This window comes from Mesoplodon mirus, assembly GCF_964341445.2.
Source record: "Mesoplodon mirus genome assembly, chromosome: 6".
NCBI lineage: Eukaryota > Metazoa > Chordata > Mammalia > Artiodactyla > Ziphiidae > Mesoplodon > Mesoplodon mirus.
Genome location: NC_138982.1, coordinates 98,440,381 through 98,467,884, shown reverse-complemented (window position 1 = coordinate 98,467,884; position 27,504 = coordinate 98,440,381). Strand labels below are relative to the sequence as shown.

The 27,504-nt window shown below is 38.2% G+C and overlaps 1 protein-coding gene across 7 annotated transcripts in view; it reads right to left on the bottom strand.

Moving 5' to 3' along the window:
- SENP7 (SUMO specific peptidase 7) overlaps positions 1 to 27,504 on the bottom strand; it is a gene marked incomplete at its 3' end in the record, with an annotated part of 175,799 nt that overhangs the window by 49,963 nt on the left and 98,332 nt on the right. For 6 of the 7 annotated variants that reach the window (XM_082624929.1, XM_082624930.1, XM_082624933.1 and 3 more), the window contains one exon: positions 5,934 to 6,049. In XM_082624929.1, coding sequence (XP_082481055.1) covers positions 5,934 to 6,049 — 116 coding nt within the window. Of the gene's footprint in view, positions 1 to 5,925; positions 6,050 to 27,504 lie in introns of those variants that run through there. The other variant, XM_082624935.1, reaches the window with a different exon arrangement.

Sequence of the window (27,504 nt, the reverse complement as noted above, 5' to 3'; positions counted from 1 at the left end):
GATCCCACATGCTGCGGAGCAACTAAGCCCACATGCCACAACTACTGAGCCTGCGCTCTAGAGCCCACGAGCCACAACTACTGAGCCTGCATGCAACAACTACTAAAGCCCATGCACATACAGCCCATGCTCCACAACAAGAGAAGCCACTGCAATGAGAAGCCCACACACCACAATGAAGAGTAGCCCCTGCTTGCCACAACTAGAGAAAGCCCGTGTGCAGCAACGAAACCCAACACAGCCAAAAATAAATAAATTAATTAAAAAAGAAAAAAGAAAAAGAAAAAACCTGTCAAAAACAAACACATAGAGGCTAAACAATATGCTACTAAACAACCAATGGATCACTGAGGAAATCAAAAAATACCTAGAGACAAATGAAAACAAAGCACAATGATCCAAAACCTATGGGATGCAGCAAAAGCAGTTCTAAGACGGAAGTTTACAGCAATACAAGTTTACCTCAGGAAACAAGAAAAATCTCAAATGAACAACCTAACCTTACACCTAAAGCAACTGGACAAAGAATAACAAGCAAAACCTAAAGCTAGTAGAAGGAAAGAAATCATAAAGACCAGAGAAGAAATAAACGAAACAGAGACAAAGAAAACAATAGCAAAGATCAATGAAACTAAAAGCTGGTTCTTCGAGAAGATAAACAAAATTAATAAACCTTTAGCCAGACTCATCAAGAGAAAAAGGAAGGATTCAAACCAATAAAATTAGAAATGAAAAAGGAGAAGTTACAACTGACACTACAGAAATACAAAGGATCATGAGAGCATCTATAGGGCAATAAAATGGACAACCTGGAAGAAATGGACAAATTCTTAGAAAGGTACACTCTCCCAAGACAGAACCAAGAAGAAATAGAAATTATGAACAGACCAATCACAAGTAATGAAATTCAAACTGTGATTTAAAAACTCCCAACAAACAAAAGTTCAGGACCAGATGGCTTCACAGGCGAATTCTATTCAACATTTAGAGAAGAGCTAACAGCTATCCTTCTAAAATTGTTCCCAAAAATTGCAGAGGAAGGAAAACTCCCAAATTCATTCTGTTACCAAAACCAGACAAAGATACTACAAAGAAAAAGAAAATTACAGGCCAATATCACTGATGAATATAGATGCAAAAATCCTCAACAGAATACTAGCAATCAGAATCCAACAACACATTAAAAGGATCATATACCATGATCAAGTGGGATTTATCCCAGGGGTGGAAGGATTTTTCAATACCTGCAAATCAGTCAATGTGATACACCACATCAACAAATTGAAGAATAAAAATCATATGATCATCTCAATAGATGGAGAAAAACCTTTTGACAAAATTCAGCACCCATTTATGATAAAAACTCTCCAGAAAGTGGGCATAGAGGGAACATATCTCAACATAATAAAGGCCATATATGACAAACCTACAGCTAACATTATACTCAACAGTGAAAAGATAAAGGCATTTCCTCAAAGATCGGGAACAAGACAAGGATGTCCACTCTTGCCACTTTCAACATAGTTTTCAAAGTCCTAGCTACAGCAATCACAGAAGGAAAAGAAATAAAAGGAATCCAAATTGGAAAAGAAGAAGTTAAATTTTCACTGTTTGCAGATGACATGATACTATACATAGAAAATCCTAAAGACACTACCAGAAAACTACTAGAGTTCATCAATGAATCTGATAAAGTTGCAGGTTACAAAATTAATACACAGAAATCTGTTGCATTTCTATACACTAATAACAAAAGATCAGAAAGAGAAATTCAAGAAACAATCCCATTTACCAACACATCAAAAAGAATAAAACACCTAGGAACAAACCTACCTAAGAAGACAAAAGACCTGTACTCCAAAAACTATAAGACACTGATGAAAGAAATCAAAGACGACATGAACAGATGGAAAGATATACCATATTCTTGGATTGTAAGAATCAATATTGTCAAAATGATTATACTAACCAAGGCAATCTACAGATTCAGTGCAATCCCTGTCAAATTACCAATGGCATTTTTCACATAACTAGAACAAAAAAATCTGAAAATTTGTATGGAGACACAAAAGACCCAGAATAGCCAAAGCAATCTTGAGAAAGAAAAATGGAGCTGTAGGAATCAGGCTCCCTGACTTCAGACTATACTACAAAGCTATAGTCATCAAAACAGTATGGTACTAGCACACAAATAGAAACATCAATGGAATAGGATAGAAAGCCCAGAAATAAACCCATGCACCTATGGTCAATTAATCCATGACAAAGGAGGCAAGACTATATAATGGAGGAAACACAGTCTCTTCAATAAATGGTGCTGGGAAAACTGGACAGCTACATGTTTAAAAAATTAGATTAGAACATTCTTTAACACCATACACAAAAATAAACTCAAAATGGATTAAAGACCTAAATGTGGGACTGGACACTATAAAAACTCTTAGAGGAAAACATAGGATGAACACTCTCAGACGTAAATCACGGCAGTATCTTTTTCGATCTGTCTCCCAGAGTAATGGAAATAAAAACAAAAATAAACAAATGAGACCTAACTAAACTCAAAAGTTTTTGCACAGCAAAGGAAACCATAAACAAGATGAAAAGACAACCCTCAGAATGGGAGAAAATATTTGCAAATGATGTGACCGACAAGGGATTAGTCTCCAAAATTTCCAAACAGCTCATGTGGCTTAATATCATCAAAACAAACAACCCAATCAAAAATTGGCAGAAGATCTAAATAGACATTTCTCCAAAGAAGACATACAGATGGGCAAGAGGCACATGAAAAGATGTTTAACATTGATAATTATTAGAGAAATGCAAATTAAAAGTACAATGAGATGTCACCTCACACCAGTCAGAATGGCGATCATGAAAAAATCCACAAACAATAAATGATGGAGAGGGTGTGGAGAGAAGGGAACCCTCCTACACTATTGGTGTGAATGTAAATTGGTGCAGCCACTATGGCGACAGTATGGAAATTCCCTAAGAAGCCAAAAACAGAGCTACCATATAGTCCTGCAATCCCACTCCTGGGCATATACCCAGAGTAAAACATGGTCCAAAAGGATATATGCACCCCAATATTCATTACAGCGCTGTTTATAATAGCCTAGACACAGAAACAACCTAAATGTCCATCGACAGAAGAATGGATAAAGAAGATGTGGTACATATATGCAATGGAATACTACTCAGCCATTAAAAAGAATGAAGTAATTGCCATTCACAGCAACATGGATGGACCTAGAGACTGTCATACTGAGTGAAGTAAGTCAGACAGAGAAAGAGAAATATGGTATGATATCGCTTATATGCAGAATCTTTATTAAAAAGTTGCAAATGAACTTATTTACAGAACAGAAACAGACTCATAGACTTAGAGAACAAACTTAGGGTTACCAGGGGGGAAGGGTGTGGGTCGGGGAACAGTTAGGGAGTGTGGGACTGACATGTACACACTGCTGTATTTAAAATGGATAACCAACAAGGACCTACTATACAGCACAGGGAACTCTCCTCAATATTCTGTAACAACTTAATTGGGAAAACAATTTGAAAAATAATAGATACATGTATACATATAACTGAATCACTTTGTTGCATACCTGAAACTAACAAAACATTGTTAATCAACTATAATAAATATAAAACTAAAAGTTAAAAAAAACTGATGAAAGAAATAGGGCTTGAGAAAAACTCTATCATACAGGAGTTTTCCTTCTAACAGTTTACTAATTGCACATCAGCCAAGACTCTCACATGGGAAACAGGGATAAATTTATTAGGTAGAGCTAGACATTGTAAAAACAAGACTCTACCTGCTAACAAATACAATTTTACTTGTAAATATTACTAGCATATAAAATTAAAGAGGTAACAAATTCCTATAAAAAAAAGATGACACATTTCCAATGTATTATATTCAAAAAAGCAAATGCTACAAGGCAAACAATGTACTACAAAAGAAAAGTACATCTAGTGTAGGGAATATAGTCAATAACTATGTAGTATCTTTGTATGGTGACAGATTATAACTAGACTTATCGTGGTGATCATTTTGAAATGTATAGAAATATTGAATTACTATGTCATGTAACAGGAACTAACATAATGCTGTAGGTCAATTATAATTCAAAAACAAAGAAACTCAGAAAAAGAGATAATATTTGTGGTTATCAGAGGCAGGGGGAGGCAGAGTTGCAAGACGGCAGTCAACATGTACAAACTTCCTGTTATAAGATAAGTAAGTTCTAGGGATGTAATGTATAACATGATAAACATAATTAACACTGCTGTGTGTTATATAGGAAAGTTGTTAGGAGAGTAAATCCTAAGAGTTCTCATCAGAACGAAAATTTTTTTTCTATTTCTTTACTTCTGTATCTATATGAGAAGATGGATGTTCACTAAATTCATTGTGATAATCATTCCATGATGTATGTAAGTCAAATCATTATGCTGTACACCTTAAATTTATACAGTGCTGTCAATTATATCTCAAAAAAACTGGAAGAAAAAACTGTTTACAATGGTATACCTGGGATTTAATTCAGAACTCTCATTAATTTATGGGCTCACATTAAACAATTGGTATTAGACACAATTATCTATAGGATGAAAATACGATGAGTTTCAATAAAGTTTCAATAGCTAATTTTCTTAAAAACACTTTACTTAAGAGGAGAACCTTCAGGGATACTAAGAAACTATAAAGTGTTTCTTTTATTGTGCATTTTTTTCCCTGCTGTAAGTCTAAACTTCCACTGGGACTTTGAAGGAATACTGAAGGGCACAAATTAGAAAGCTTTTTATTTAACTATTCCTACTCTACCCAAGAAAGCAATGAAGGTTTAACAGTGTCTTGATAGTACCTGATTGAGCCCACTTGTACAAATATAAGCCCACTTATATTTTTATATTGTAATTAAAGATAATTATTTCTGGGAAAAGGACAATTTGTAAAATAATAATAATAATAATAAGTGTCCTTCATTATATGCAGATAGTACTTAGTGACCAATTGAAAGATTATGTCTACAGAGTCACAATACTTTAGAGATTGCCCTCATAAGAGTTGCAGCTGATTTCTTGTACACATCAAAGATATTAGTCTAGTTTCCTTTTAGGTTTTCCTCCTCTATGAAAAAGACTATTTAAAATGTGAAAACAGCTGTGTTTCAAATGAAGTACAAAGAATTTTTACATAGTGTCACTGAAGGACGCCATTTCTTGTGAATAATTTATAAAATCATTCAGAAAACAAAATATCTCAACTAGTTTCAAGCTATCAATAATCCAAGAGACCCTTGAAGATGTTAGTTTCACATTTGACTAATGTATAAATTTGTTTTGGTGAAAACTTTTATAAATTATTTTACGATCTTTATAAGAAGAGACAAAAAGGACAAAAGAAGTCAATTCATTAACCCGACAGGCAAGGAGGCCTACAGTGAATTTTCAGAAGTCTGGGATGTATTTACCTTTAAATTTGGGCTAATAGTGGCTTGTATTGGCATCCTCCTAGAGTCGAGAGAAATTCTAATGAATAAAGAATGTATTTCATAGTAGGAGGATAGACAGTGGGAAGCTAATAATAATAATCAAGTTAGCAGTAATATCATTTACTAGACATATCCACAGGAGTGACATTTAGAAAGAGTCAAACTAACATTATAACTTTATAGCTATGTGCCCAGCACCAACAAAGAAAAAAGAAAGAAAATAATAATATTCAAATTTAACTTCTGGATTTTGTAAATAAATCAAGAGATGTATACTACAGTATAAAAATGGTAAATTTAGCAATTTTCTTTGTGTCACTAAAAAATCTCTTTACTTTCATGTATAAAGTTACTTAAAAATATATTATTAAAAATGCAACAGACAAAAATTCAATTGGCAACACTTTTCTGAGGTTCACAAACCTTTAGGTTGAGTATCAGACATTACAAGAGAAATGCTATCATCATCTCTTCGCTTTTCTTTAGTGTGTGCAGCCTGCTTTGCATAATTATTGTCTGTCTGACTTGGTTGTGAACTCCTGCAAAACAAAATAATATTATACTCAATTCTTCTGAACACAAATGAATTTAGAAGCCAGCTGACATATATTCAAGATAAAAATAACAGGTTACAAATGGCAACCTATACAGCAGAGGATGTGATCTGAACAGTAAAAAGAATATTAAAATATGACTTGAGAAATAAGTTCTCATTCCTGTTCTACCTTTAAATTCTCCATGCTTCTTTGGAAAGAAAAAAACAAGATAAGCACAACACAGAATTGTGCACATGCAAAATGAACAAAGAATAATACAAGTATTAAATACATCGAAGAGGTCTAAAAAGTAAAAATTCCACGAACACAAGTACGTGATAATTACACTTATGTGTAATCAAAAAATAAGTCAAAGGTAATTGTTAATATGTTTCAAGCATGGTTCACATATCAAAAGTTATGTACAAAATAAAGTTTGGAGTGTAGTTACAAATTTTACCTACAGAGAAAATAATTTAAAATATGACCTACTGGGGCTCCCCTGGTAGCGCAATGGTTGGGAGTCCACCTGCCGGTGCGGGGGACACGGGTTTGTGCCCCGGTCCGGGAGGATCCCACATGCCGTGGAGCAGCTGGGCCCATGAGCCGTGGCCACTGAGCCTGTGCGTCCGGAGCCTGTGCTCCGCCACGGGAGAGGCCACAACAGTGAGAGGCCCGCATACTGCAAAAAAAAAAAAAAAAAAAAAAAAAAAAAATATATATATATATATATATATATATATATATATATATATATATATATATACATATATATACATAGCCTAATGGTTAAATACATAAAATATAATACTGTGTGAAAAACAAGTTTTGGATGATGAGCATAATATCACTATTAATGAAAACATAACACAATAGTAGTAGGGGATTTCAATACCTCACCCCACTTTCAGTAATCATTAGATCATCCAGACCAAAAAAAAAAAAAAAATCAAAAAGGAAACATTGGACTGAACCATAAACTTGAACAAATAGACCTGACATGCATTTATAAAACATAAACACAGAACATTCTCCATGATAAGTCACATGATAGGCCACAATGCAAGTCTTAGCAAATTTAAGAAGACTAAAATCTACAAAATATCTCTCCCAACCAAACAGTATAAAATGAGAAATCAATAACAGGAGGAAAGCTGAAAAATTCACAAGTATATGGAGGTTAAACAATATGCTACTGAAAACCAACTGGCCAAAGAAAAAATCAAAATGAAGATCAACAAATATCTTGAAACAAATGAAAATGTGAGCATAAAATGTCAAAATCTATGGAATGTTCTACGAGGGAAGTTAATAGCAATAAATGCCTACATTAAAAAACAAGAAAGAGGCCCCGGAGGAAGATGGCGGAAGAGTAAGACGCGGAGATCACCTTCCTCCCCACAGATACATCAGAAATTCATCTACACGTGGAACAACTCCTACAGAACACCTATTGAACGCTGACAGAAGACCTCAGACCCCTCAAAAGGCAAGAAACTCCCCACATACCTGGGTAGGGCAAAAGAAAAAAAGAATAAACAGAGACAATAGGATAGGGACGGGACCTGCACCAGTGGGAGGGAGCCGTGAAGGAGGGAAGGTTTCTACACACTACAAGCCCCTTCGCAGGCGGAGACTGCAGGTGGCGGAGGGGGAAAGCTTCGGAGTAGCGGAGGAGAGCACAGCAACAGGGGTGTGGAGGGCAAAGCGGAGAGATTCCGGCACAGAGGATCGGTGCCCTCAGGCACTCAACAGCCCGAGAGGCTTGTCTGCTCGGCCGCCGTGGCGGGGGGGCTGGGAGCTGAGGCTCGGGTATCGGCTTTCAGTCAGAGCGCAGGGAGAGGACTGGGGCTGGCGGCAGGAAGAGAGCCTGAAGGGGTTAGTGCACCACGGCTAGCCCGGAGGGAGTCCGGGGAAAGGGTCTGGAGCTGCCGAAGAGGCAAGAGACTTTTTTCCCTTTTGTTTCCTAGTGCGCGAGGAGAGGGCATTAAGAGGGCTGCTTAGGGAAGCGCTGGAGAGAGGCGCGAGCCGCGGGTAAGGCGCGGACCTCGGAGACGGGTGTGGGCGGCCGCCGACGCCGCCGACGCCGCCGCTGACGCGGCCCGCCGCCGACGCCGCTGCGGCCCGCCGCCGACGCCGCGGCCCGCCGACGCCGCGGCCCGCCGACGCCGCGGCCCGCCGACGCCGCGGCCCGCCGACGCGGCCCGCCGCCAACGCCCGCCGCCGACGCCGCTGCCGACGCGGCCCGCCGCCGACGCCGCTGCTGCGGCCCGCCGCCAACGCCGCCGACGCCGCGGCCCGCCGCCGCCCGCCGCCGCGGGGCCTGTGTGCGGGCGCGGGTCGCTGTCCGCCCCGCCTTCCGGGGGGCCTGTGCACCCCGCCACTGCCGGGGTCCCGAGACCCGGGGGCGGCTTTCCCGGTAAAGCGCACGGAGCGCCACGGGCTGCTGCAACGTCACGCCGGCCTCTGCCGCAGCAGGCCCGCCCCACACTGCCCGCCCCTCCCTCCCCTCTGCCTGAGTGAGCCAGAGCCCCCGAATCAGCGGCTCCTTTAAACCCGTCCTGTCTGAGCGAAGAACGGACGCCCTCCGGCGACCTACGCACAGAGGCGGGGCCGGGTCCAAGGCTGAGACCCGGGAGCTGTGAGAGCAGACACAGGGAAATCTCTCTGTGCAGTCTCGGAGGCAGCGGATTAAAGCTCCACGGTCCATTTGATGTGCCCTGCGTCTGTGGAGTGCATGAATGGACAGCGAATCATCCCAAATTGAGGAAGTGGACTTTGAGGACAAGATTTAAGACTTTCCCCCCTTTTCCTCTTTTTACAACGAATTATTCCAAATTGAGGAGGTGGACTTGGAGAGCAAGATTTTTGATTTTTCCCCCTGCTCTCTTTTTGTGAATGTGTATGTGTAATCTTCTGTGTAAGATTCTCTCTGTATAGCTTTGCTTCCACCATATGTCCCAGGGTTCTATCGGTCCGTTTTTTTTTTTTTTCAATAATTACTTTCTAATTTTAATAACGCTACTATATTTCATACTTTATTCTAATTTACTTTACCTGCTCTTTCTTTTTTTCCTACCTTCCCTTCCTCCCTCCCTCCCTCCGCTCCTCCTTTCCTTCTTTCTTCTTTCCTCCCTCCCTCCCTCCCACCCTTCTTCTTTCCACTTTCTTTTTCTTTCCTTCCTCCCTCCCTCCCTCCTGTCTTTCTTTCTTTCTTTCCTTCCTCCCTCCCTCCCTTCTTCCATTCACTCTTCCTTTTGCTTTCATTCCTCCCTCCCTTCCTCCTTTCTTTCCTTCTTTCTTTCCATCCTTCCTCCCTCCCTCCTTTCTTTCTTCCTTCCTTCCTTTCTTCCCTTCTTCCTTTCTTTCCCTCTCTCTTTCTTTCTTCTACTAATTCTTTCTCTCTACCTTTTCTCCCTGTTATTCTGAGCCGGGTGGATGAAAGGTTCTTGGTGCTGCAGCCAGGAGCCAGTGCTGTGCCTCTGAAGTGGGAGAGCCAACTTCAGGACACGGGTCCACAAGAGACCTCCCAGCTCCACATAATATCAAGCAGCGAAAATCTCCCAGAGATCTCCATCCCAACACCAGCACCCAGCTTCAGTCAACGACCAGCAAGCTACAGTGCTGGTCACCCTATGCAAAGCAACTAGCAAGGCAGGAACACAACCCCACCCATTAGCAGAGAGGCTACCTAAAAACATAATAAGGCAGTAGGCACCCCAAAACACACCACCAGACGTGGACCTGTCCCCCAGAAAGACAAGATCGAGCCTCAACCACCAGAACACAGGCATTAGTCCCCCCCACCAGGAAGCCTACACAACCTACTGAAACAACCTTAGCCACTGGGGTCAGACACCAAAAACAACGGGAACTACGAATCTACAGCCTGCAAAAAGGAGACCCCAAACACAGTAACATAAGCAAAATGAGAAGACAGAAAAACACACAGCAGGTGAAGGAGCAAGATAAAAGCCTACCAGACCTAACAAATGAAGAGGTAATAGGCAGTCTACCTGAAAAAGAATTCAGAATAATGATAGTAAAGCTGATCCAAGATTCTATTTCCAAGATCCATAATCTTGGAAATAGAATAGACAAAATGCAAGAAACAGTTAACAAGGACCTAGAAGAACTAAAGATGAATCAAGCATCGATTAAAAACACAATAAATGAAATGAAAAATACTCTAGATGGGATCAATAGCAGAATAACTGAGGCAGAAGAACGGATAAGTGAGGTGGAAGATAAAATAGTGGAAATAACTGATGCAGAGCAAAATAAAGAAAAAAGAATGAAAAGAACAGAGGACAGTCTCAGAGACCTCTGGGACAACATTAAACGCACCAACATTCGAATTATAGGGGTTCCAGAAGAAGAAGAGAAAAAGAAAGGGACTGAGAAAATATTTGAAGAGATTATAGTTGAAAACTTCCCCAATATGGGAAAGGAAATAGTTAATCAAGTCCAGGAGGCACAGAGAGTCCCATACAGAATAAATCCAAGGAGAAATACACCAAGACACATATTAATCAAACTGTCAAAAGTTAAACACAAAGAAATCATATTAAAAGCAGCAAGGCAAAAACAACAAATAACACACAAGGGAATCCCCATCAGGTTAACAGCTGATCTCTCAGCAGAAACTCTACAAGCCAGAAGGGAGTGGCAGGACATAATTAAAGTGATGAAGGAGAGAAACCTGCAACCAAGATTACTCTACCCAGCAAGGATCTCATTCAGATTTGATGGAGAAATTAAAACGTTTACAGACAAGCAAAAGCTGAGAGAGTTCAGCACCACCAAACCAGCTCTACAACAAATGCTAAAGGAACTTCTCTAGGCAAGAAGCACAACAGAAGGAATATACCTACAATAACAACCCAAAGCAATTAAGGAAATGGGAATAGGAACATACATATCAATAATTACCTTAAATGTAAATGGACTAAATGCTCCCACCAAAAGACACAGAGTGGCTGAATGGATACAAAAACAAGACCCATATATATGCTGTCTACAAGAGACCCACTTCAGACCTAAAGACACATACAGATTGAAAGTAAGGGGATGGAAAAAGATATTCCATGCAAATGGAAATCAAAAGAAAGCTGGAGTAGCAATTCTCATATCAGACAAAATAGACTTTAAAATAAAGACTATTAGAAGAGACAAAGAAGGACACTACATAACGATAAAGGGATCGATCCAAGAAGAAGATATAACAATTGTAAATATTTATGCACCCAACATAGGAGCACCTCAATACATACGGCAAATACTAACAGCCATAAAAGGGGAAATCGACAGTAACACAATCATAGTAGGGGACTTTAACACCCCACTTTCACCAATGGACAGATCATCCAAAATGAAAATAAATAAGGAAACACAAGCTTTAAATGATACAGTAAACAAGATGGACTTAGTTGATATTTATAGGACATTCCATCCAAAAACAACAGAATACACATTTTTCTCAAGTGCTCATGGAACATTCTCCAGGATAGATCATATCTTGGGTCACAAATCAAGCCTTGGTAAATTTAAGAAAATTGAAATTGTATCAAGTATCTTTTCTGACCACAATGCTATGAGACTAGACATCAATTACAGGAAAAGATCTGTAAAAAATACAAACACATGGAGGCTAAACAATACACTACTCAATAACGAAGTGATCACTGAAGAAATCAAACAGGAAATTAAAAAATACCTAGAAACATATGACAATGGAGACACGACGACCCAAAACCTACGGGACGCAGCAAAAGCAGTTCTAAGGGGGAAGTTTATAGCAATACAATCCCACCTTAAGAAACAGGAAACATTTCGAGTAAACAACCTGACCCTGCACCTAAAGCAATTAGAAAAAGAAGAACAAAAAACCCCCAAAGCTAGCAGAAGGAAAGAAATCATAAAGATCAGATCAGAAATAAATGAAAAAGAAATGAAGGAAACGATAGCAAAGATCAACCAAACTAAAAGCTGGTTCTTTGAGAAGATAAACAAAATTGACAAACCATTAGCCAGACTCATCAAGAAAAGAAGGGAGAAGACTCAAATCAATAGAATTAGAAATGAAAAAGGAGAAGTAACAACCGACACTGCAGAAATACAAAAGATCATGAGAGATTACTATAAGCAACTCTATGCCAATAAAATGGACAACCTGGAAGAAATGGACAAATTCTTAGAAATGCACAACCTGCCAAGACTGACTCAGGAAGAAATAGAAAATATGAATAGACCAATCACAAGCACTGAAATTGAAACTGTGATTAAAAATCTTCCATCAAACAAAAGCCCAGGACCAGATGGCTTCACAGGCGAATTCTATCAAACATTTAGAGAAGAGCTAACACCTATCCTTCTCAAACTCTTCCAAACAATATCAGAGGAAGGAACACTCCCAAACTCATTCTACGAGGCCACCATCACCTTGATACCAAAACCAGGCAAGGATGTCACAAAGAAAGAAAACTACAGGCCAATATCACTGATGAACATAGATGCAAAAATCCTCAATAAAATACTAGCAAACAGAATCCAACAGCATATTAAAAGGATCATACACCATGATCAAGTGGGGTTTATTCCAGGAATGCAAGGATTCTTCGATATACGCAAATCAATCAATGTGATACACCATATTAACAAGTTGAAGGAGAAAAACCATATGATCATCTCAATAGATGCAGAGAAAGCTTTCGACAAAATTCAACACCCATTTATGATAAAAACCCTGCAGAAAGTAGGCATAGAGGGAACTTTCCTCAACATAATAAAGGCCATATATGACAAACCCACAGCCAACATTGTCCTCAATGGTGAAAAACTGAAACCATTTCCACTAAGATCAGGAACAAGACAAGGTTGCCCACTCTCACCACTCTTATTCAACATAGTTTTGGAAGTTTTAGCCACAGCAATCAGAGAAGAAAAGGAAATAAAAGGAATCCAAATCGGAAAAGAAGAAGTAAAGCTGTCACTGTTTGCAGATGACATGATACTGTACATAGAGAATCCTAAAGATGCTACCGAAAAACTACTAGAGCTAATCAATGAATTTGGTAAAGTAGCAGGATACAAAATTAATGTACAGAAATCTCTGGCATTCCTGTACACTAATGATGAAAAATCTGAAAATGAAATCAAGAAAACACTCCCATTTACCATCGCAACAAAAAGAATAAAATATCTAGGAATAAACCTACCTAAGGAGACAAAAGACCTGTATGCAGAAAATTATAAGACACTGATGAAAGAAATTAAAGAAGATACAAATAGATGGAGAGATATACCATGCTCCTGGGTTGGAAGAATCAATATTGTGAAAATGACTGTACTACCCAAAGCAATCTACAGATTCAATGCAATCCCTATCAAACTACCACTGGCATTTTTCACAGAACTAGAACAAAAAAATTTCAAAATTTGTTTGGAAAAACAAAAGACCCCGAATAGCCAAAGCAATCTTGAGAACGAAAAACGGAGCTGGAGGAATCAGGCTCCCTGACTTCAGACTATACTACAAAGCTACAGTAATTAAGACAGTGTGGTACTGGCATAAAAACAGAAAGATAGATCAGTGGATCAGGATAGAAAGCCCAGAGATAAACCCATGCACATATGGCCAACTTATCTTTGATAAAGGAGGCAGGAATGTACAGTGGAGAAAGGACAGCCTCTTCAATAAGTGGTGCTGGGAAAACTGGACAAGGACATGTAAAAGTTTGAGATTAGATCATTCCCTAACACCATACACAAAAATAAGCTCAAAATGGATTAAAGACTTAAATGTAAGGCCAGAAACTATCAAACTCTTAGAGGAAAACATAGGTAGAACACTCTATGACATAAATCACAGGAAGATCCTTTTGGACCCACCTCCTAGAGAAATGGAAATAAAAACAAAGATAAACAAATGGGCCCTAATGAAACTTCAAAGCTTTTGCACAGCAAAGGAAACCATAAACAAGACCAAAAGACAACCCTCAGAATGGGAGAAAATATTTGCAAATGAAGCAACTGACAAAGGATTAATCTCCAAAATTTATAAACAGCTCATGCAGCTCAATAGCAAAAAAACAAACAACCCAATCCAAAAATGGGCAGAAGACTTAAATAGGCATTTCTCCAAAGAAGATATACAGACTGCCAACACACACATGAAAGAATGCTCAACATCATTAATCATCAGAGAAATGCAAATCAAAACTACAATGAGATATCATCTCACACCAGTCAGAATGGCCATCATCAAGAAATCTAGAAACAATAAATGCTGGAGAGGGTGTGGAGAAAAGGGAACACTCTTGCACTGCTGGTGGGAATGTGAATTGGTACAGCCACTATGGAGAACAGTATGGAGGTTCCTTAAAAAACTAAAAATAGAACTACCATATGACCCAGCAATCCCACTACTAGGCATATACCCTGAGGAAACCATAATTCAAAAAGAGACATGTACCAAAATGTTCATTGCAGCTCTATTCACAATAGCCCGGAGCTGGAAACAACCTAAGTGTCCATCATCGGATGAATGGATAAAGAAGATGTGGCACATATATACAATGGAATATTACTCAGCCATAAAAAGAAACGAAACTGAGCTATTTGTAATGAGGTGGATAGACCTAGAGTCTGTCATACAGAGTGAAGTAAGTCAGAAAGAGAAAGACAAATACCGTATGCTAACACACATATACGGAATTTAAAAAAAAAAAATGGCATGAAGAACCTAGGGGTAAAACGGGAATAAAGACACAGACCTACTTGAGAATGGACTTGAGGATATGGGGAGGGGGAAGGGTAAGCTGTGACAAAGCGAAAGAGAGGCATGGACATATATACACTACCAAACGTGGGGTAGATAGATGGTGGGAAGCGGCCGCATGGCACAGGGAGATCAGCTCGGTGCTTTGTGACCGCCTGGAGGGGTGGGATGGGGAGGGTGGGAGGGAGGGAGATGCATGAGGGAAGGGATGTGGGAACAGATGTATGTGTATGACTGATTCACTTTGTTATAAAGCAGAAACTAATAAAAAAAAAATTGTGTAAAAAAAATAAATAAATAAAAAAGTAGACAGGGAAAAAAAAAAGAAAAAAAAAAAGAAATCAGTTACTAAAACTTGAGGAAATAAATTCAGGTTACCTATGTTTTGAATATTAAAAAAAAAAAAAAAAAAAAAAAAAAACAAGAAAGAACTCCAATAAACAACCTCACTTTACACCTCTCGGAACTAGACAAAGAACAAATGAAGCCCAAACTAAGCACAAGGAAAGAAACAACAAAGATCAGAGAAGAAGTAAGTAAAATAGAAATAAGAAAAACAACAGAAAAGATCAACAAAACTAAGAGCTAGTTTTTCTTTAAAATAAAGTTGACAAACCTTTAGCTAGATGAACCGAGAAAAAAAAGACTCAAATAAATCAAAACAGATCATCAAGAGACTACAATAAGTAATTATATGTCAACAATATGGATAACCTAAGAGCTGGTTTTCTGGGGGCAAAAAACCTTTTAGCTAGACTAAAGGAAAAAAGAGAAGAAAAAGAGAGAAGACTTGTAAATAAAATCATTACAACTGATAGCACAGAAATATGAAGTATCATAAGTGACTATTACAAACAATTGTACATCAAGTCATATAACCTAGAAGAAATGGACAAATATCTAGAAACATACAACCTACCAAACTGAATCATGAAGAAAAAGAAAATCTGAACAGATCAATAACAAGGAGACTAAATTAGTAATCAAAAACCTCCCAATGCAGAGAAGCCCAGTACCAAATGGTTTCACTGGTAATTCTACCAAACAATTAAAGAAAAATTAATGACAATCCTTCTCAAACTCTTCCAAAAATTTTAAGAGGAGGGAACACTTCTATACTCATTTTGCAAGGCCATCACTACACTAATAACAAAGCCAGTTAAAAACACTACAGGAAAAGAAAACTATACAACAAATACCCTTAATGCATAGAGATGCAAAAATTCTCATCAAAGTGTTAGGAAACCAAATTCCACAACACACGTTAAAAGGATCAAACACCATGAGCAAGTGCAACTTATTCCAGAGATGCAAGAATGGTACAATATCCAAAAATCAATCAATGTGATAAACCACATTAATAAAATGAAAGATAAAAATCATCTGATCCCTCAAAAGATGCAGGAAAAGCATTTGACAAAATTCAACATCCTTTCCTGATAAAACCCTCAAAAACCTGGATATAAAAGGAACATACCACAACATAATAAAGGCCAATGCCACAAACCCACACCTAACATCATATTAAACAGTGAAACATTAAAAGCTTCACCTCTAAGATGAAGAACAAGACAAGGGTGCCCACTCTCACCACTCTTATTCAACGCAGTACTGGAAATCCTGGCTAGACAAATTAGACAAGAAAAAATAAATAAATAAAAGGCATCCAAATCAGAAAGGAAAAAGTAAAACTGCCATTATTTGCAGATGATATGATCTTATAGAAAGAAAATCCTAGAAAATCCAGCAAAAAACTGTGAGAACTAATAAATGAATTCACTAAAGTTGCAGGATACGAAGTCAACATACTACAATCAGTTGCATTTCTATACACTAACAATGACCTATCTGAAAGAGAAATTAAGAAAAAATCCCATTTACAACTATAGCAAAAAGAATAAAATTATACTTATGAATAAATATAACCTAGAAGGAGAAAAACCTGTACACTGAAAACTATAAGATACTGATGAAAGAAACTGAAGACACAAATAAATGGGAAGATATTCTGTACTCATGGATTGGAAAAATTAATTTTGTTAAAATGTTCATCCTACCCAAAGCAACCTACAGATTCAAAGCAATCCCTATCAACATTCTAATGGCCTTTTTCACAGAAATAGAACAGTCTTAAAATTTGTATGGAACTACTAAAGACCCCAAATAGCCAAAGCAATCTTGAGAAAGAAAAACAAAGCCAGAGGAATCACACTTCATGATTTCAAACTATATTACAAAACCATAGCAATCAAAACAATATAATATTGGCATAAAAACAGACACATAAATGAATGAAACAGAATAGAGAGCCAGAAATTAATCCATGCATATATGGTCAACTCCTGTATGATAAAGGCGCTAAAAATACACAATGGGAAAAGGAGAGCCTCTTCAATAACTGATGTTGGGAAAACTTGACAGCCACATGCAAAAGAATGAAACTGCATCAACATCTTATACCATATACAAAAATCAACACAAAATGGATTAAACACTTAAATGTATGACCTGAAACCATAAAACCCCTAGAAGAAAACATGAGAGTAAGTTCCTTCACAATGATCTTGGCAATGATTTTTTGGATTAAACACCAAAACAAAGGCAACAAAAGAAAATTAAAAAGTGGGACCAAAAAGCTGCACAGCAAAGGAAACCTTCAACAAAATTAAAAGGCAACCCATGGGGCTTCCCTGGTGGTGCAGTGGTTGAGAGTCTGCCTGCCGATGCAGAGGACACGGGTTTGTGCCCCGGTCCGCGAAGATCCCACATGCCGCGGAGCGGCTGGGCCCGTGAGCCATGGCCGCTGAGCCTGCGCATCAGGAGCCTGTGCTCCACAATGGGAGAGGCCACAACAGTGAGAGGCCTGCGTACCGCAAAAAAAAAAAAAAAAAAAAAAAAAAAAAGGCAACCCATGGAATAGGAGAAAATATTTGTAAAGCATGTATCTGATAAGGGAGTTAATATCCAAAATATATAAAGAATTCATACAACTCAACCAAAAAAGTAGAACAATTTCATTTAAAAATAAGCAGAAAAACTGAACAGAAGTTTTTCCAAAGAAGACTACAAATGACCAACAGGTACATGAAAAGGAGCTCAACATCCACTAATCATCAGGGAAATGTGTATCAAAACCACAGTGAGGTATAATCTCACATATGTGAGAAAGACTATTATCAAAAGATAAGAAAGAAGTGTTGGCAAGGATGTGGAGTGCTGTGAGAATGTAAATTACTGCAGCCACTATGGAAAACAGTATGAAGGTTCCTCAAAAAATTAAAAATAGAACTAATATATATGATCCAGCAATTCCACTTCTTAGTATGTATCCTTAGGAAACAAAATCACTCTCTCAAAAAGATATACACACCCCCATGTTCACTGCAGCATTATTTGCAACAGCCAAGACATGGAAACAACATAAATGTCCATCAATAGATGAATGGATAAAGAAAATGTGACACACACACACACATGCTGGAATATTATTCAGTCATAAAAAAAGAAATCCTGCCATTTGTGACAACATGAATGAAGCTTGGACAAAGATAAATACTGTACAATCTCACTTATATGTGGAATCTAAATTTAAAAACAGATGAACACACACCTAGATACAGACAACAGATTGGTGGCTGCCAGAGCCAGGGGCATGAAATGACTGAAGGTGGTAAAAAGGTACAAGTTTCCAGCTGTAAGAGAAATAAGTCCTGGGGATGTAAGGTACAGCATGATGACTATAGATGACAATAGTGTACTATATATTTGAAAGTTGCTAAGGTAGTAGATCTTAAAAGTTCTCATCAAGAGAAAAAAAACTGGGACTTCCCTGTTGGTCCAGTGGTTAAGACTCTGCAGGGGGCCTGGGTTCGAGCCCTGGTCAGGGAACTAGATCCCGCATGCCACAACTAAGAGCCAGCGCAGCCAAATAAATAAATATTTTTTTTAAAAGAGAGGAAAAAAAACTGTAACTATGTGCAGTGATGGATGTTAACTAAACTTACTGTGTTACTCATTTTGCAGTATATACATATATGAGATCATTATGTTGTACACCTAAAACTAATACAGTGTTCTGTCAGTAACATATCAATAAACTAGTTTTTAAAAGCAAACTGATAAACAATTGGGAAAGCAATTTGGTACTAATTAGAATAGCCATAGAATGAATTCAGTCTTTACCAACAATCTTCTCACCCATGATAACTAATTAACAAAACAACTCATTATGGTATTATTTAAGTGGGTAAAAATTTTGAAATAAAAAACTATATAAAATTATTAACCTACAACATTCCTTTACAGTAGAATATATTATACAGTAATTACTCCATTTTCAAAACTATTTAACATAGAAAATTTTTAAATTTTATTGAAGTACAGTTGATTTACAATGTTGTGTTAATTTCTATTGTACACCAAAGTGATTCAGTTATATGTATATATATTCTTTTTCATATTCTTTTCCATCATGGTTTATCACAAGACACTGAATAGAGTTCCCTGTGCTATACAGTAGGATCTTGTTGTTTATCCATCCTATATACAATAATTCGCATCTGCTAATCCCAAACTCCCAATTCTTCCCTCCCCCACCCTCACTTAGAAATTTTTACATTTATAAAAGTACTAAAAAGTCAGACACCAAGAATAAATCAAAGATCCCTGTACAATAAAATATGAAGTACATACCAAGTGACCTCAGGAAGATTGCGGAGTAGGAAACACCTACCATGTTCTCACCTAGACAACAACTGCACTGGCAGAATCTGTATGATGTAACTATTTTGTAATTCTGGAGTCTATGGAAGGCTTACAACTTCCAGTCAAAAGGTTCAACAGTAAATTGCAGTTAATTTTGGTCAATTTAGGCAATTTGGATGGTAGCAGTTACCTATGCCCAGCTTGGAGGCAAGCAGCAATGCCCAAGTTCCGAGAACAGTTTGCACAGGCTTACAATTACCAACATGAGCAATAAGGACCTCATCCTCCAAATATTGGGAATCTGTATTCTGATCACTGATTGCTGTCTCTGATCATGGATAAGCAGACATAGAGACAGGCAGCCATTGCCGCAACAACCACCACCATTGTTGTAACAATCTGCGCAACAACCATCACCATTGTTGCAACAGTCTCCCCATCCAGCTAAAACAACTTCCAAGAGATTTAAAGAACTAGCACCTATTTTATTTCCTCCCTTCATTTTTCCCATTTTCTCCTCATGGGAACCAAACATTTAAGGACTAGGACATTAAAACGTAATCACATGTACAAGGAAATTTAGAAAGTCACAGACATAACCGGGGAAAGACACAGGTTCAGAAAAAACCTGAAAAGACCTATTGTTTACATATCAGGCTGATCCCTGGAACAGGGACATGTTACAACTTAAAAAACTAACAAACAAAGGGAAAAAATCCAGCAAACGCTGGGGAAGGGAGAGAATCTGATTTTCAGACTTGGCATCTTATAAGATCCAAATGTCAAGTTTTCAACAACAACAAAAATTCATAAGACATACAGAGAAACAGGAAAGTATGGCCAATTCAACAGAAAAAAAATTAATCAACAGAATCTGTCCCTGAAAAAATCCAGTTGGCAGATTCAGTAGACAAAGACATTAAAACGACTATCTTAAAGATCCTCAGGGACTTCCCTGGTGGTACAGCACTTAAGACTCCGTGCTTCCAAAGCAGAGGATGCAGGTTTGATCCCTGCTCAGTCAGGGAACTAAAATCCCACATGTTACGTGATGCGGTGAAATTAAAAAAAAAAGAAAAAGAAAAAAACCTTGGACAAAAGTCAAGAAAATGACTTATGACAAAATTAAAATATCAATAAAAGACAAAATACACAAATGAACCAAAAGGAAATTCTGGAGCTAAAAAAGTATAATAACTGAAATGAAAATTTACTAGAGAGATTCAAAAGCAGATTTGAGCAGGAAGAAGAAACAAGAAGAAACGGTCACTGAACCTGAAAATATGATCATAGAAATGACCAAATCTGAGGAACAGAAAGAAGAAAAAAAAATATTTTAATGAATTTATTTATTGATTTATTTATTGGCTGTGTTGGACCTTCATTGCTGCGCACAGGCTTTCTCTAGTTGCGGTGAGCAGGGGCTACTCTTCGTCGCAGCACCCAGGCTTCTTTTTGCAGTGGCTTCTCTTTGTTACAGAGCATGGGCTCCAGAGCACAGGCTCAGTAGTTGTAGCCCATGGGCTTAGTTACTCCGCGGAATGTGGGATGTTCCCGGACAAGGGCTCGAACCCATGCCCCCTGCATTGGCAGGCAGATTCTTAAGCACTGTGCCACCAGGGAAGGCCCAGAAAGAAGAAAAATTTAAGAAAAGTAAACAGAGCCTAAGGGACCTATGAGACACCAAAAAATGGACTAATATACACATTGTTGGAGTCTCAGAGGAGAAGAGAAAGGGGCAAAGATATTATTGGAATAAATATCAAGAAGAATTCCAAATTTGATGAAAAACATGGAATATAAATACCCAAAAAGCTCAAGGAACTACATGTAGAGTAAACTGAATGACACCTACACCAAGAAATGTTATAATCAAATTGTCCAAAGACAAAGGCAAACAGAGAATCCTGAAAGCACCAAGCAAAATGTGACTCATCACACACAAAAGATCCTCAATAAGATTATGAGCAGATTTCTCATCAATAGCCATGCTGGCCAGAAGGCACTGAATTCGTATACTCAAAGGACTAAAGGAAAAACCTTTTCAACAGGAAATCCTGTATCTGGCCAAACTGTCCTTCAAAAATGAGGACAAAATTAAGACATTCTAAGACAATCAAAAGCTGAGGGCATTCATTACCACTATAAGAAAAACCAGCCCTATAAGAAAAACTAAAGAGAGCCCTTTGTGTTGAAATGATAGGACATTAGACAGTAATTCAAAGCCATATGAAGAGATAAAGATAATTGGTAAAAGTAAGTTCATAGACAATTATAAAATCAGGTATTGTAACTCTGGTTTGTAACTTGCCCATTTACTTTCTACATGATTTAAGCCAGGGGTCCCCAACCCCCGGGCCATGGACTGCTATTGGTCCACACAGCCTGTTACAAACCAGGCCTCACAGCAGGAGGTGAGCAGCCAGTAGGCAAGTGAAGCTTCATCTGCCACTACCCATCACTCCCCATCACTCCCCATCGCTCCCCATCGCTCGCATTACCACCTGAACCATCACTCACATTACTGCCTGAACTACCACCCCCCACCCCCGTCCATGGAAAAACTGTCTTCCACGAAACTGGTCCCTGGTGCCAAAAACGTTGGGGACCATTGACTTAAGAAACTAGTGCATTTTTTATATTATTAGACTATGCTTTTGAACAAACAATTCATAAAGATATCATTTTATGATATCAGTAATTGAAAGGATGTGAGGACAGAGCTATAAAGGAGCACAGTTCTTTATTTTTTTTTTTATTAGTTTCTGCTTTATAACAAAGTGAATCAGTCATACACATACATCTGTTCCCACATCCCTTCCCTCATGCATCTCCCTCCCTCCCACCCTCCCCATCCCACCCCTCCAGGCGGTCACAAAGCACCGAGCTGATCTCCCTGTGCCATGCGGCCGCTTCCCACCATCTATCTACCCCACGTTTGGTAGTGTATATATGTCCATGCCTCTCTTTCGCTTTGTCACAGCTTACCCTTCCCCCTCCCCATATCCTCAAGTCCATTCTCAAGTAGGTCTGTGTCTTTATTCCCGTTTTACCCCTAGGTTCTTCATGCCATTTTTTTTTTTTAAATTCCGTATATGTGTGTTAGCATACGGTATTTGTCTTTCTCTTTCTGACTTACTTCACTCTGTATGACAGACTCTAGGTCTATCCACCTCATTACAAATAGCTCAGTTTCGTTTCTTTTTATGGCTGAGTAATATTCCATTGTATATATGTGCCACATCTTCTTTATCCATTCATCCGATGATGGACACTTAGGTTGTTTCCAGCTCCGGGCTATTGTGAATAGAGCTGCAATGAACATTTTGGTACATGTCTCTTTTTGAATTATGGTTTTCTCAGGGTATATGCCTAGTAGTGGGATTGCTGGGTCATATGGTAGTTCTATTTTTAGTTTTTTAAAGAACCTCCATACTGTTCTCCATAACAGCTGTACCAATTCACATTCCCACCAGCAGTGCAAGAGTGTTCCCTTTTCTCCACACCCTCTCCAGCATTTATTGTTTCTAGATTTCTTGATGATGGCCATTCTGACTGGTGTGAGATGATATCTCATTGTAGTTTTGATTTGCATTTCTCTGATGATTAATGATGTTGAGCATTCTTTCATGTGTTTGTTGGCAATCTGTATATCTTCTTTGGAGAAATGCCTATTTAAGTCTTCTGCCCATTTTTGGATTGGGTTGTTTGTTTTTTTGCTATTGAGCTGCATGAGCTGTTTATAAATTTTGGAGATTAATCCTTTGTCAGTTGCTTCATTTGCAAATATTTTCTCCCATTCTGAGGGTTGTCTTTTGGTCTTGTTTATGGTTTCCTTTGCTGTGCAAAAGCTTTGAAGTTTCATTAGGTCCCATTTGTTTATCTTTGTTTTTATTTCCATTTCTCTAGGAGGTGGGTCCAAAAGGATCTTCCTGTGATTTATGTCATAGAGTGTTCTACCTATGTTTTCCTCTAAGAGTTTGATAGTTTCTGGCCTTACATTTAAGTCTTTAATCCATTTTGAGCTTATTTTTGTGTATGGTGTTAGGGAATGATCTAATCTCAAACTTTTACATGTCCTTGTCCAGTTTTCCCAGCACCACTTATTGAAGAGGCTGTCCTTTCTCCACTGTACATTCCTGCCTCCTTTATCAAAGATAAGTTGGCCATATGTGCATGGGTTTATCTCTGGGCTTTCTATCCTGATCCACTGATCTATCTTTCTGTTTTTATGCCAGTACCACACTGTCTTAATTACTGTAGCTTTGTAGTATAGTCTGAAGTCAGGGAGCCTGATTCCTCCAGCTCCGTTTTTCGTTCTCAAGATTGCTTTGGCTATTCGGGGTCTTTTGTTTTTCCAAACAAATTTTGAAATTTTTTGTTCTAGTTCTGTGAAAAATGCCAGTGGTAGTTTGATAGGGATTGCATTGAATCTGTAGATTGCTTTGGGTAGTACAGTCATTTTCACAATATTGATTCTTCCAACCCAGGAGCATGGTATATCTCTCCATCTATTTGTATCTTCTTTAATTTCTTTCATCAGTGTCTTATAATTTTCTGCATACAGGTCTTTTGTCTCCTTAGGTAGGTTTATTCCTAGATATTTTATTCTTTTTGTTGCAATGGTAAATGGGAGTGTTTTCTTGATTTCATTTTCAGATTTTTCATCATTAGTGTACAGGAATGCCAGAGATTTCTGTACATTAATTTTGTATCCTGCTACTTTACCAAATTCATTGATTAGCTCTAGTAGTTTTTCGGTAGCATCTTTAGGATTCTCTATGTACAGTATCATGTCATCTGCAAACAGTGACAGCTTTACTTCTTCTTTTCCGATTTGGATTCCTTTTATTTCCTTTTCTTCTCTGATTGCTGTGGCTAAAACTTCCAAAACTATGTTGAATAAGAGTGGTGAGAGTGGGCAACCTTGTCTTGTTCCTGATCTTAGTGGAAATGGTTTCAGTTTTTCACCATTGAGGACAATGTTGGCTGTGGGTTTGTCATATATGGCCTTTATTATGTTGAGGAAAGATCCCTCTATGCCTACTTTCTGCAGGGTTTTTATCATAAATGGGTGTTGAATTTTGTCGAAAGCTTTCTCTGCATCTATTGAGATGATCATATGGTTTTTCTCCTTCAACTTGTTAATATGGTGTATCACATTGATTGATTTGCGTATATCGAAGAATCCTTGCATTCCTGGAATAAACCCCACTTGATCATGGTGTATGATCCTTTTAATATGCTGTTGGATTCTGTTTGCTAGTATTTTATTGAGGATTTTTGCATCTATGTTCATCAGTGATATTGGCCTGTAGTTTTCTTTCTTTGTGACATCCTTGCCTGGTTTTGGTATCAAGGTGATGGTGGCCTCGTAGAATGAGTTTGGGAGTGTTCCTTCCTCTGATATTGTTTGGAAGAGTTTGAGAAGGATAGGTGTTAGCTCTTCTCTAAATGTTTGATAGAATTCGCCTGTGAAGCCATCTGGTCCTGGGCTTTTGTTTGATGGAAGATTTTTAATCACAGTTTCAATTTCAGTGCTTGTGATTGGTCTATTCATATTTTCTATTTCTTCCTGAGTCAGTCTTGGCAGGTTGTGCATTTCTAAGAATTTGTCCATTTCTTCCAGGTTGTCCATTTTATTGGCATAGAGTTGCTTATAGTAATCTCTCATGAACTTTTGTATTTCTGCAGTGTCAGTTGTTACTTCTCCTTTTTCATTTCTAATTCTATTGATTTGAGTCTTCTCCCTTTTTTTCTTGATGAGTCTGGCTAATGGTTTATCAAGTATCTTTTCCGACCACAATGCTATGAGACTAGACATCAATTACAGGAAAAGATCTGTAAAAAATACAAACACATGGAGGCTAAACAATACACTACTCAATAACGAAGTGATCACTGAAGAAATCAAAGAGGAAATTTAAAAATACCTAGAAACAAATGACAATGGAGACACGACGACCCAAAACCTATGGGACGCAGCAAAAGCAGTTCTAAGGGGGAAGTTTATAGCAATACAATCCCACCTTAAGAAACAGGAAACATTTCGAGTAAACAACCTGACCCTGCACCTAAAGCAATTAGAGAAAGAAGAACAAAAAACCCCCAAAGCTAGCAGAAGGAAAGAAATCATAAAGATCAGATCAGAAATAAATGAAAAAGAAATGAAGGAAACGATAGCAAAGATCAACCAAACTAAAAGCTGGTTCTTTGAGAAGATAAACAAAATTGACAAACCATTAGCCAGACTCATCAAGAAAAGAAGGGAGAAGACTCAAATCAATAGAATTAAAGGAGCACAGTTCTGAATGTTATGAAATTAAGCTGGCATAAATTCAAATTAGCATGTTATAACTTTAGAATGTTAAATGTAATCCCCATGATAACCACAAAGAAATCAGCTACAGAATACAGACAAAAGGAAATGAGAATGGAATCAAAAAGCTTCACTACGGGGGCTTCCCTGGTGGTGGAGTGGTTGAGAATCTGCCTGCCAATGCAGGGGACATGGGTTCGAGCCCTGGTCTGGGAGGATCCCACATGCCGCGGAGCAACTGGGCCCATGAGCCACAATTACTGAGCCTGCGCGTCTGGAGCCCGCAAGCCACAACTACTGAGCATGCATGCCACGAAGACCGTGCTCTGCAACAAGAGAGGCTGCGATACTGAGAGGGCCGCACACCACGATGAAGAGCGGTCCCCGCTTGCCACACCTAGAGAAAGACCTCGCACAGAAACGAAGACCCAACACAGCCATAAATAAATAAATAAATAAAATTTTTAAAAAAGCTTCACTATGAAAAAACAAGTTAACACACAGAAAGACAGTAACGTAGGAAATAAGGGGCAAAAAAGCTATAAGGCATGTAGAAAACAAATATCAAAATCACAGAAAGTCCTTCCTTATCAATAACTGCTTTAATTGTAATTAATTCAACCCCAAACAAAAGATAAAGACCGGCAGAATGGATTAAAAAATATGATCCAAGACTACTCTACCCAGCAAGGATCTCATTCAGATTCGACAGAGAAATTAAAACCTTTACAGACAAGCAAAAGCTAAGAGAATTCAGCACCACCAAACCAGCTTTACAACAAATGCTAAAGCAACTTCTCTGGGCAGGAAACACAAAAGAATGAAAAGACCTACAAAAACAATTAAGAAAAGGGTAATAGGAACATACATATCGATAACTCAATTAAATGTAAATGGATTAAATTCTCCAACCAAAAGACACAGGCTGACTGAATAGATACAAAAACAAGACCTATATACATCCTGTCCACAACAGACCCACTTCAGACCTAGGGACACGTACAGAATGAAAGTGAGGGGATGGAAAAAGATATTCCATGCAAATGGAAATCAACAGAAAGCTGGAGCAGCAATTCTCATAACAGACAAAACAGAACGTAAAATAAAGACTATTACAAGAGACAACGCAGGACACTACGTAATGATCAAGCAATCAATCTAAGAAGAAGATATAACAATTGTAAATATATATACACCCAACATAGGAGCACCTCAATACATAACTCAAATGCCAACAGCCACAAAAGGGGAAATTGACAGTAACATAATAATAGTAGGGGACTTTAAACCCACTTTCACCAATGGACAGATCACCCAAAATGAAAATAAATAAGGAAACACAAGGTTTAAATGATACATTAAACAAGATGGACTTAATTGATACTTATAGGACATTCCATCCCAAAACAACAGAATACACTTTCTTCTCAAGTGCTCATGGAACATTCTCCAGGATAGAGCATATCGTGAGTCACAAATCACGCCTTGGTAAATTTAAGAAGATTGATATCATATCAAGTATCTTTTCCAACCACAACACTATGAGACTAGATATCAATTACAGCACAGAAACTGTAAAAAAATACAAACACATGGAGGCTAGACAATACGCTACTAAATAACCAAGAGATCATTGAAGAAATTAAAGAGGAAATC